At 44.8% G+C, this 11,693-nt stretch overlaps 1 protein-coding gene across 1 annotated transcript; it reads left to right on the top strand.

Moving 5' to 3' along the window:
• The first annotated feature begins 831 nt into the window (after nucleotides 1-831).
• On the top strand, nucleotides 832-9,123 carry SNIP1 (Smad nuclear interacting protein 1). Its single transcript, XM_070404749.1, has 4 exons — nucleotides 832-1,110; nucleotides 2,797-2,896; nucleotides 3,839-4,440; nucleotides 5,593-9,123. Exons 1-4 carry the CDS (start codon nucleotides 881-883, stop codon nucleotides 5,855-5,857), a joined length of 1,197 nt encoding a protein of 398 aa, XP_070260850.1. The 5' UTR covers nucleotides 832-880; the 3' UTR covers nucleotides 5,858-9,123.
• Nucleotides 9,124-11,693: the final 2,570 nt, after the last annotated feature.

Genomic DNA, 11,693 nt, shown 5'->3' with positions numbered 1-11,693 from the left:
TTTACTGTCACCATGGAAACCTCTCCTCCCAGCCTCCAGGCCTGGGCGGGGCTTTGGAGTTGGGCGGGGCCAGCATCGCGCGAGTTTCTCTCGGCGCAGCTTCCGGGTAAGGTTCTTCCTTGCTTAGCTCGGCAGGCCGGCTTCCTGCTCATCGGGTCGCTCCTCTGCTCTTGGAAGTAGGGAAAACGGACTCGCGTTCCTGTGTCACGCTTAGCTCGCAACTTGAGTGAGGTGGCAAATCACCTTCCCTGACTCCCGATTTTGTCATCTGCAAAGCGGGAGTCATAGAGGAAGACATCTGGAGTTCCCAGGTTTTAAAAATCAATTGTCTTTAATTAAGTGACGAAGAGACAACGTAACAGTTGGAGAAATACTAATGGTTTGCCCACGGTATACTATCAATGATTGCATTTACTCCCTTCTTGCCTTCGCATTTCCAAACATAAATGTAAGCAGTTTGCGCACAACTTTGTATCCTGTTTCTTTCGCTTAACGTCTGGGTTTTGTTTTGTTTTTGTCATAATAGAGTTTGTACATAGCATTGCAAATGGCGATATAACATCCATCCGTTGGCTAAATGCCCGACTGCTGAGCTTTTCGGTTGTCTCCGGGTTTAGGAAGGACTAATGACGCGGCAACAGCTTGGAGCATAGCTTTTTCCCAGGAGTTGGTTTTTGAAACTTGAAACTCCCGCCACCCGAGCTGCGTCCTGAAGGCCCCGCCCACAACAGAGTCGTCACGTGTTTAGCCTCTGCATCGCGAGGGTTTCTGGGACAGCGTGTACTCCAAGAGCGGAAGTCCCGGGGTCTGGCACGTCATTTCCTGTCTACGAGGGGAGTGCAACGGCCGAGTTTCCCCTGCGCTCCGCGGATATCGCATCATGAAAGAGGTGAAGAGCGAGCGGGAGCGGGGGAGCCGGCGCAGGCACCGGGACGAGGACGCGGTGGCGGCGGCGACGGCGGCGACGGTGGTGGTGAAGCAAGAGCGTCTCAGCCCCGAGGCCGCGCCTCCCGCTCACCGCCGCCCGGACTCCGGCGGCAGCGCGTCCCCGCCGGCCGGCGAACCGGGCCGCCCTGGTCACCGCGGGAACCGAGCGCAGAGACGTAGCCGGTGAGTGGGAAGCCGCGGGGCGGGCCGGCGGCGTTAGAAACACACTTTGAATGCGGAGCGCAGGGCTGGCCGTACCGGTCCAAGTACCGGCGGTGCTGGTGTTATTGTTGAGTTGTCACTAGCGTTGTCGCTGCGCGTGAAGGGCCTAGTGGACAGGATCCCACCTCTTCGGGTCTGTGTGCCCAGCACTTAGCGGCTAGCAAGGATCATTTTAAGTTGAAACGAAAGGTTTTCCCCATCTGCCTGCGAATGGAGTGTGGGCGGTGTCTCTGATGATCTGCCCCCAAAGGTTTCCACATGGAGCGCCCAGGGTTGTCTTGCTAGGCGCGTTCATTTATTCGTTCCACATAGTTCTACTGAGTACCTGTCATGTGCTGAAGACTGCCCCGGGGACCGGGGCTGAACGGTGAGAGCCTCGTGTGGTTCCGCTGGATCCCGGGTCAGGGCACAAGAACCAACCAGTGGATGGTATAAGTAAGTGGAACAACAAATCGATGTCTCTCTCCTCCTCTTCCTCCCTCTCTCTCCCAAAAATAAAATGAAAGATAGATGGACATTACCCTCTTGAATTGATGTCCTCAGACCCTGAGACAAAGTAACTAGCAAATAAAGAAAATAGTTTGTTAGTAACAAGTATTACGAGTAGGTTAAAACATTTAACGTGACAGAGATTGGAGGGAAAAGGGAGAAGGCTGCTTTGAAAAGGTGCCAGTTGAGCTGAGACCTGAATGATAAGACCCAGGCAGGGGAAACAATGTGTGCAAAGAACCTGTAATGGAATCAGTTGTGATTGCCTTATCTTTTATTTTATTTATTTATTTATTTAAACACATTTTACTGATTTTTTTTTTACAGAGAGGAAGGGAGAGGGATAGAAACATCGATGAGAGAGAAACGTCGGATCAGCTGCCTCCTGCACACCCGCCACTGGGGATGTGCCCTCAACCAAGGTACTTGCCCTTGTTTGGAATCCTACCTGGGACCCTTCAGTCCACAGGCCGATGCTCTATCCACTGAGCCAAGCCGGTTAGGGCTTATTTATTTTTATTGATTGGTTTAGAGAGGGAGGAAGGGAGAGAGAGGGAGAAACATCGATTTTTGTTCCACTTATTTATGCATACAGTGGTTGACTTTTGTATGTGTCCTGGCTGGGATGGGACCTGCAGCCGTGGTGTATTTGGATGACACGCTAACCACCTGAGCTACCTGGCCCGGACAATTGTGATTGTCTTAGGAATAGAAAAAAATCCTGTGTGGTGATCAAGGAGAGTGGTTGGAATGAGGTAGGAGAGGGAGGAGACGGCAGAGGACTCGCTGATGGGTTGAATGTGACTGTGGGGGAGGGGTGTGGACGCTGTTGGTGAGGGGAAAAAGGGGTCAAGGATGACTTCTAGGTTTTTGGCTTGAGCAGGGTGGTTGGTGGTGCCACTGACATGGCACAGACTGAGAGAGGAAACGTTTTAAGGGGTCGGGAATCAAGAGTTATGTTATCTAAGTGTGAGAAGGTTTGGTAGGCAGTTATGTCTGTGGGTATGGAACTCAGGGGAGACTGTGGGCTAGGAAGGTGAAGCTTCCTGACTCCTGTAGTGTGAAAAGCAGAGACCTTCACAAACCTTATACTTGAAGGTAATTTACATGGGGGAGGGAAATGGAGATAAAATCCTGTGTGTGCCATTCTCTTAACAGATCCCCAGCCAAAAAGAAAAAGTCCTCAGGGAGAAGAAGCAAGTCTCCTCGGAGTAACAGAAGCCGAAGTCCTCACCACTCGACAGTCAAAGTGAAGCAGGTAAGTGGCTTGAGATGTTCTGGTGCTGGGTCTGAATCTAGAGCCTGTTACCACCATCGCTAAAGCCTTGTGCATGTATTCACCTGCATCTGCCATGGGATTTTCTCAAAACTGGGTGACTTTTTTTACCTGCTTTTTTGTTGAATGAAAGAGAGTATATGCCTGTAGTTGTAAAACTAATACAGGCGTATACTCTTTACCTTGTTTCTTGCAATGGTGACCTCTATACAGTCAAGACATAAAAATATGCCCTGACTGGGAATCAAACGGGATCTTCCGGTGCAGGGGATACTGCTTCAACCAATTGATCCTGGGCAGATCTTACATATTTCTTAAGTGTATTCCTGGGTATTGAGTAATTTTTGTTACTGTTGAAATGAGACATTTTTAAACTGTTGGCATAGGAGAAAGCTAGCTTTTTTAAAACACATTTATCCTGTTTGTGACTAGTTAGCTCTCTTTGTTAGTTCTATTTTCTGTATATGATCCCTTTTAAGTTTGCCTGCAGGCACTCCTGTTTCTAGAGCTCTGAACATGGGCTGGCACTGTTAGAGCTATAATTGGGCAACAGCACGGGATACACAGTCAGTGTGGCCTTTCATGGAAACATAACCACCACGGATAACCTTATTTCTGTGGGGCATTTTGCTTTTAAAAAATATATATTTTTATTGATTTCAGAGAGGAAGGGAGATAGAAACATCAATGATGAGAATCATTGATCGGCTGGGGATTGAGTCTGCAACCTGGGCATATATGCCCTGACTGGGAATTGAACCATGACCTCGTAGTTCAATAGCGGAAGCTCAACCACTGAGCCAGGCTGGCTGGGCGGCATTTTGCTCTTGAATGTCAAAGTCCAAATCACAAATGACTTTTTGAATGCAGCTTGTTCATAGATTTTGGACTGCCTTGAATTTACTGAGTCTGCTCCAATTTCAGGAGCGTGAAGATCATCCACCCCGGAGAGAACGGGAAGATCGGCAGCACCGGGAAGCATCTGAACAGGAGCACAGGCGATCGAGGAATAGTGACCGAGGCAGGCACAGGGGCCACTCCCACCAGAGGAGAACCTCTAATGAGAGACCTGGGAGTGGGCCCGCTCAGGGACGTGATCGAGACCTTCAGAACCTGCCGGCTCAGGAAGCAGAGCGGGAGTTTTATAATGCCCGAAGGCGGGAGCATCGCCAAAAGAATGAAGTCAGTACCAGCGGTAATGAGTCTCAGGAGTTGGTTCCTCCACCTGGTGGCAACAACAAAAACAAAGAGGTGCCCGTCAAGGAAAAGCCAAGCTTTGAACTTTCTGGGGCACTTCTTGAGGACACTAACACCTTCCGAGGTGTAGTCATTAAATATAGCGAGCCCCCCGAAGCACGTATCCCTAAAAAACGGTGGCGTCTCTACCCATTTAAAAATGATGAGGTGCTTCCGATCATGTACATTCATCGACAAAGCGCTTACCTCCTGGGGCGACACCGCCGTATTGCAGACATTCCAATCGATCATCCCTCTTGTTCAAAGCAGCACGCGGTCTTTCAGTATAGGTAAGTGCATTTGCAGAAAGAAAGTCAAGTGTGAGCAGAAGCTAGTGTCTCAGGATTACTAAGTTTTGTGTGCATGTATATGCAAAAGAATCCGTGCCCCTTATATCTAATATTTGTCTTAAGGAGTATTAATCTAATTACCCTTTAAATAGTCACTTATATTTATATAAGAGCATTGAACTTGGTGTTGGGAATCCTGCCACTCCCACTTGCCAGGTGTTTGACCTGGGACAAGCCACTCTCTGGGCCTCAGTTTCTACCTACCTCACAGGGTTGTTAAATGGAAATAGAATTGAGAATGTGTTGGTTGTGTCTGTATCTTGACAGTTTGCATAGTACATCTGCTGTTGTTTGATCCTCCCATCAATCCTGTTAGGTGGATAGCGTAGGTACTAATGCCCCCATCTGACAGGTGAGAAGACTCACGTTCAGCAAAGCCAAGTGACTTGCCTAGTAAGTGGTCCCTGTAATAGAACTCTGGCTCAAATCTAGTGCCCTTAACTTTGAAGTTATAAACAACCCAAAAAATTTTCTTAATTATGGCAAATTTATTGATTGATTTTAGAGAGGGAAAGGGAGAGAGAAACATTGATTTGTTGTTCCATTTATTTATGCATTCATTGGTTAATTCTTATGTGCAACCTGATTGGGGATGGAACCCATGACCTTCACATATCAGGACAATGCTCTAACCAACTAAGTTACCCGGCAGGGGCTGCATTTTAAGCTTTTGATCTACCATGAATTTCCTATCCACCAAGTACCAGGTCTCACCTTTTTACGAAGTATTATTTAACTTGCTCCTGATTTCTAGATTTAAGGTCATGTCTTCTCCTTGTTTCTTAGTTTGAACTTGAGCTGTATTGAAGCCAGGTACTTACCACATCTAGGCTGTGTTAACAAAAAGCTGGATGATCTGAGGCAAGATTTGGTCCACAGTTTTCTCTCTTTTTTTCTTTTTTATATTGAACTTATTGGGGTGACTGGTTAATAAAATTATAGGTTTCAGGTGTACAGTTCTATAATACATCATCTATATATTGTATTGTGTATTCACCACCCTATGTCAAGTCTTCCATCACCATTATCCCCCCCATATCCTCCTCTACCTACCCTCACCCCCCTGAGGCTTCTCTCTCTTATCTCTTCCAGGCTTGTGGAATACACCCGTGCTGATGGGACAGTTGGCCGCAGGGTGAAGCCCTACATCATTGACCTTGGTTCAGGCAACGGAACATTCTTGAATAACAAGCGCATTGAGCCACAGAGATACTACGAACTGAAGGAAAAAGATGTACTTAAATTTGGGTTCAGCAGCAGAGAGTATGTTCTGCTGCATGAGTCCTCTGACACCTCTGAAGTAGACAGGAAAGAAGATGAGGATGAAGAGGAGGAGGAAGAAGTATCTGACAGCTAGCAAACTAATAAACAACCCAAACTCTTGAGAGACCTTTCCTTTCTGCGAAGGCTTTGTGATTGACTCGAGCACCGTGGCGCTCTTTGTAATGCCTCTTATTGCCTTAAGTCTCTCTTCGGTTGCTGACCAGCTTATGTTATAATGTAAGAAAACTGACTTGTGTTTGAACTTTTTTCTGTGGCACATTAGCCACTTGCCTGTGGGCATATGTTTTCAGAACAGTCTCACCAACACATTGTGTTCTCGTAGAAGCATTGTGGCTTTAGTTGGTGCTTTCAGAACTGCTGCCTAGGAAACTATAAACCCTTGTCTAAAGGGGAATTGTGGCTTGTTCTCTTTGTACAGTTACTTTATTTATAGGCTTTGTGGACTGGGTTTGTTTTGTTTTTGTTTCTGGGGCAAATCCCTTAACAGAATCTTTCTAAGCTTTGGTTCTCACCAAAACAGCCTCCTGTATATACCAAAGCTTTGACCTGGTTGAGCTCTTGAGTCACAGAAGTTGATTTTGCACTTCTTTTTTTGGGGGGGTGGGGGTGGGAATTTACCACATGACCTCATTATTGACTGTTGGACTTAAACAGATGCTTTAAGAGCCTGCTTAAGCATTTGACTGTACAGGAAGATCATGACTACTGCCAGTGGGGGCCGATTTAATGTCACGAGAGGCTGAGATGCATCGAGGATCTGTTTCCTGTGAGAGAATTCTCGTTTCTCCATGGAGCGTGTACATAACAATTTTGACCATCTTATCTGTTCTTCAACTTTGCATTTTTATTCAAATGTTATCTCTTTCTCTTTTGAGATACACACTATTATTTATGTGGCAGGGTCCTTGCTTTCTTCTAGCAACATGTGTACATGTCTAAAGGAGGTTGTGTAGTTTACATGTTTCATCTTTTTAAAAACATCTAGAGAGGTTGTATTTACCTTCCCAAGGCTGGAAAGCATGGGAATTTCTTAATTTTCCACTAAAGGAATCTGTGTAAGTAGATAATTCATAACTACTTACATATATATAGTGTGAATATATATCTAATTGTGTATGAAAGAGCTGCAACTGATTTTCATATGAGGATGTTTTGTGATGTAAATGTAATGCTACATTATAGGTAAAGTCTCCCTGCATTTGAAGAGCAGGTTTTCATTTATATGTATTTTTGGGATAAAAAATAATAAAATTTGTAAATATAGCCCCATATCTTGGCAAGTGAGTGTTGGTCCTTGTTGAAGCAGCAGTGCTTTCTGTATTGGCAGTTAAGGGGTTTTCTTTCTCAGAATAGAGTTGGGGCAGGTTATATGTAGTGGGCCTTGTACCAGTTTATCCCTGCCCTCACTAATTCACCCTCAGGTGGTGATGGGTGTGGGATGAAGAGAAAGGAGAGATCATACAACTCAATCATTGCTGCTGCTAACTATTCCTCTTGGGTTGAAACTTATGATACTATTAGATTGTCTTTATATTGTTTTTCCATTAAGGTCTCACCCATGTGTACTCGGGGGAGCAGCTGACTAATGTTTACTCAAAAGAAATGAAAAGATCCTCTTTGAAGAGTGAACACTTAAGGTTAGTAAGATGAAAGGTTAGATGAAGGGAAGCTATAACCATGTAAGAGCAATTACCATTTCCCCACTGTGTTCTACATGGGCTACTGTAATGGCTGTTTTTCTAATTTTTATATGTGCCATAGGTCACAAACTATATATGTGCATATCTAAAAGGTGTGTTTTACTGTGATGGATTTTTGGATTATTCTGTTGATCCAGACTGATGGTTTTGTCTTTCAGGGATTTAGGCACTAATCTGGCATCTCACCTCCAGGCCTCCTTGTTCAGTTTGTGCTACTCCTACTACTTCCTGGAGGCCCTGGGCTTTGCTTCAAATGCCATCCTGATGGGCACTGTGGTGACCATTTTTGCCTACATATTCAATAAGAGGTCCCAATTGTGCAGTAAACTTTTGCTTCCTGGATTAAGAGATCCTTCATGTCAAATATCTAGGAAGGTGCTCTCCCTCCTTTTTTTTTTTTTTTGAAGAAAGAGGGTTAAAGGAAAGACATCATCCATCTCCAGAGCCAGATATCACCAGCAGGCTTCTCATTTGAAGTTGACATAATCCTAAAACTTTCTTTTTTAGTACATTTATTGCTTAGAAACTCATGTTCATCTAAGCCAGCGGTTTTCAACCTGTGGGTCATGACCCCTTTGGCGGTCGAACGACCCTTTCAGAGGGGTCGCCTAAGACCATCCTGCATATCAGATATTTACATTACGATTCATAACAGTAGCAACATTACAGTTATGAAGTAGCAACGAAAATAATTTTATGGTTGGGTCACAACATGAGGAACTGTATTTAAAGAGCCAGAAGGTTGAGAACCACTGATCTAAGCTATTTGCAACTTCTTTATTCCCTATCTTTTCTCCACCCTGGTTGGCTTGTCTGTAAATCATTGTCAAAATCAAGTAATATGTAAAACAGCCCTTTGCTTCTGGGACCCTTCCCCAAATCCTCTGTGGTGGTTCTACATTTCTGCAGAGGTATGGGACAGGATCTTCAGATTTTCTCCATCAAACTTTTTCCTAGTCATCTTCTCATTCCCTCATTTTAACCTTGACCAAGGACAGCTCATTAAGTGCAGCTGGTAATTGTTTTTAAAACATATATTTTTAGTGATTTCAGAGAGGAAGGGGGAGAGAGAGAGAAAAAGAGAAACATCAATGATGAGTGAGAATTATTGATCAGCTGCCTCCTGCACGCCCCTCATTGGAGGTTGACCCACTGGGGATTGAGCCCGCAACCCAGGCATGTGCCCTGACTGGAAATCAAACCATGACTTCCTGGTTCATAGTTCGATACTCAACCATTGAGCCATGCCAGCCGGGTGTAGCTGGTAACTTTAAAATACTTTTATTGTATCCTGGTGATAAGTGAAAGCTATCAATTCAGATAACTGAAAAATTTTAAAAATTATGTTACTGTATTGAGTATATTAGTATACAACATGGCTTGGCTTCAAAAGGCTTAGAACTTACATATGTTGAGTTATCATTTAATATGTTGCCCAAATGGTAATATTTTTTAACATCTTTCCCTTTGGGGAAATTTGTGGATGTGATGAAAGAAGACACGACGTTAATCAAAGGGTGACACACTCACCATGCCAGCAGTGCCTGCTTGTGAGCCCACAATGTTCCTGGACATGTGAGTTTATATGAACTGAAAGGGCTACTTGATTTAAATTAAAGCTTTGGAATTGAAAGCTTCATTCAGTCTCTTGGGTGGTTTCCAGTATATTTATTACATGGTAAACAATTTTATATGACAATTGATTTGTTCACATGTATTCTAAAGTTTAAGTAATTCACTAAAGCAATAGTTGTATAAGCTTGCTGTGCTAGCACTTGGTTTACAACTGTAAGTTACAAGCAGGGAGCAATAATATGGAGGCGGGCTGCACCGTGGGCAAGAGATGGCATGTAAGGTATGTCTTGGAGACTAAGTGAATTTTGAACCAGTAGTGGAGGAGGGCATTGTTTTACACCAAGTAGTCCAGGGGACAGCAGGACGGGTGAGGATGTGGAAAGGATCCTATAAAATTTAGCTGTTTAGCTGAAGGCCCACAGAAAGTTGTAGAGCTAGGAACCTCAGTCCAGGTTCAGTGGTCTTTCCTCTGGACCCTTGCTTTTCACCTCCCTAGCAGAGCTTAGTGGGGAGACCTGAGAGAAATAGGCTGTCCTATTCATAGAGGGTTCAAGGAAATCACAGTGGGTGGGATTTTCAGGGGAAGAGTGGCTCAGGCAAATCCTCACTCCACCAAGTCATAGCCAGAGCTGCTTGGAAATCATGTTGATGAATAAAAATAGACAAATATTCAATAATTGGGTGCCTAAGAAGTGCTATGAACTGAGACCTCAATAATAAAACTGGCCAACACTTAGCACTTTCTATGTATGAGCACAGTTCTAAGCATTTTACATGTACACTAATACATACTTTAACTCATTTCTTCATAATCCTGTGAGGCAGGCTTCTTCCATTGTTCCACTTTGCAGATTGGAAAACTGGGGAAGAGAGAGGTTACGTTCACAGTGGTAGGTAGGATGGATTCAGACCTAGTCACTCTGGTTGCAGATGCCACATTCTTAACTACTATGATATATTACACCCCACCCCACCCCACCCCTTTTTTTAAAGAGAGTGGCCCAGCTGGTGTGGTTCAGTGGTTGAGCATTGACCTATGAACCAGGAGGTCAAGGTTCGATTCCCAGTCAGGGTACATGCCCAGGTTTCTGTCTCGATCCCCTGTAGGGGGTGTGCAGGAGGCAGCCGATCAATGATTCTCATCATTGATGTTTCTATCTCTCTCTCCTCCCCTCTCCCTTCCTCTCTGATATCAATAACAATATTTTTTAAAAAAGAAAGAAACATTGGTGTGAGAGAGACACATTGATTGGTCACCTCCCAAAATCGAGCCTGCAACCGAGGTACGTGCCCTTGACCAGAATTGAACCCGAGACCCTTAAGTCCCTGGACTGATGCTGTAATCACTGAGCCAAACGGACTAGGGCTATATTGCATTTATAGTTATGAGATACATATGGTCTGGCCCTCGCAGAACAATATAAGCGGGAGCTACACACAGTGCTAGATAGAAGAAGCATTGGGAGTTACGGAAGCTCTGAGAAATAGTATTCAACAAAGCCTCAGTAGTCAGAAGAATGAGCAGTTACTGAAAAGAGGCCAGTGGGGATGCGAAAAGAAAGGAATACATATTTCTAGGGGGAGAGACTCGAACTAGAAAATACCTGAGGTGGTAAATTAATGAGGCTTTGGAAGCACTTAAAGTTCAGTTAGGGAGAAGAGGGTGAGTGTGACTTCTGGATTCTGATAATGAGGGACTAAGTTATTTTTGAAACCACATTTGATCTAAAGGCAAACCATATTTGATACTAGCAAATCAGACCTTACTCTAGGTTGCATGAGATAGAAGTCAAAACCCACACACAATGGGTAGTATAGTAGATGTTTCCTATGAAAAGCTGGCATGCCAAAGGGCTGTAATTTTCAGAATAAAAGAGTGCATCAGAAATAGAATCCTCCCAGGTATTTGTAGCCTGGGAGCTCAGGAAACGTCAAGCCTTGAACTCCATTAAAGATGACCTTGTACTATTAGTGCCTTCAGGTGTCTGACAGAAATAGGTGAAATTACTCTTTAGAGGGACTTTTTAATTCCCCTCCAGTTATTTCCAAATTTCCCCCCAAATGATACAATTTTCTTTTTTTAAAAAAGCACACAATAAAAGACCCTGTAGTCTAAAAATCACCCGAACTCATTGTGAAATCTTTCCTGCACAACGTCAAGAATCACACACACTACCGCTGGCCCTAGGCAGACCCGCACAGGGCCAGGTCCCCTTTCCAGTAACAATGGAAGGGAGGGAGGGAGGGAAGGGAAGGAGGGAGGGAGGGAGGGAGGAAGGAAGGAAGGGAGGGAGGGAGGGAGGGAAGGAAAAGAGGGAGGGAAGGGAGGGGAAGGGAAGGGAAGGGAAGGGATGGGAGGGGAAAAGGAGAGAAGGGGAAGGGGAGAGGGAGGAAGGAGGGAAGGGAGGGGAGGGGAGGGGAGAAGTAGGTGGGGGAGGGCGAGGGAGGAAAATATCCTACCTAGATTCATGTTAGTGAAATTTGCAGAACCCTGGAAAGTGGAGAGAGCTGAGGCTGGAGAAGTAAGCAGGGGCCAAGTGAAGACAAAGTTAAGGAGACTGGACTTAATGTTAAAAGCTAACACTTAGGTAGTGTTATTACAGTACTTGCCAAGCCGGGGCAGACGTGAAGTGA

Source organism: Myotis yumanensis, unplaced genomic scaffold (genome assembly GCF_028538775.1).
Source record: "Myotis yumanensis isolate MYYU_CA2020_CCGP unplaced genomic scaffold, mMyoYum1.0.hap1 SCAF_2, whole genome shotgun sequence".
Lineage (NCBI taxonomy): Eukaryota > Metazoa > Chordata > Mammalia > Chiroptera > Vespertilionidae > Myotis > Myotis yumanensis.
The sequence above is the reverse complement of the archived record's forward strand: the minus strand, read 5'-3'. Positions and strand labels throughout refer to the sequence as shown.

Coding starts and splice junctions, on each gene's coding strand:
- SNIP1 (XM_070404749.1), top strand. CDS start 881: ATGAAAGAGGTGAAGAGCGAGCGGGAGCGGGGGAGCCGGCGCAGGCAC. Junction 2,897..3,838: donor CGACAGTCAAAGTGAAGCAG/GTAAGTGGCTTG, acceptor CTCCAATTTCAG/GAGCGTGAAGATCATCCACC. Junction 4,441..5,592: donor CACGCGGTCTTTCAGTATAG/GTAAGTGCATTT, acceptor TATCTCTTCCAG/GCTTGTGGAATACACCCGTG.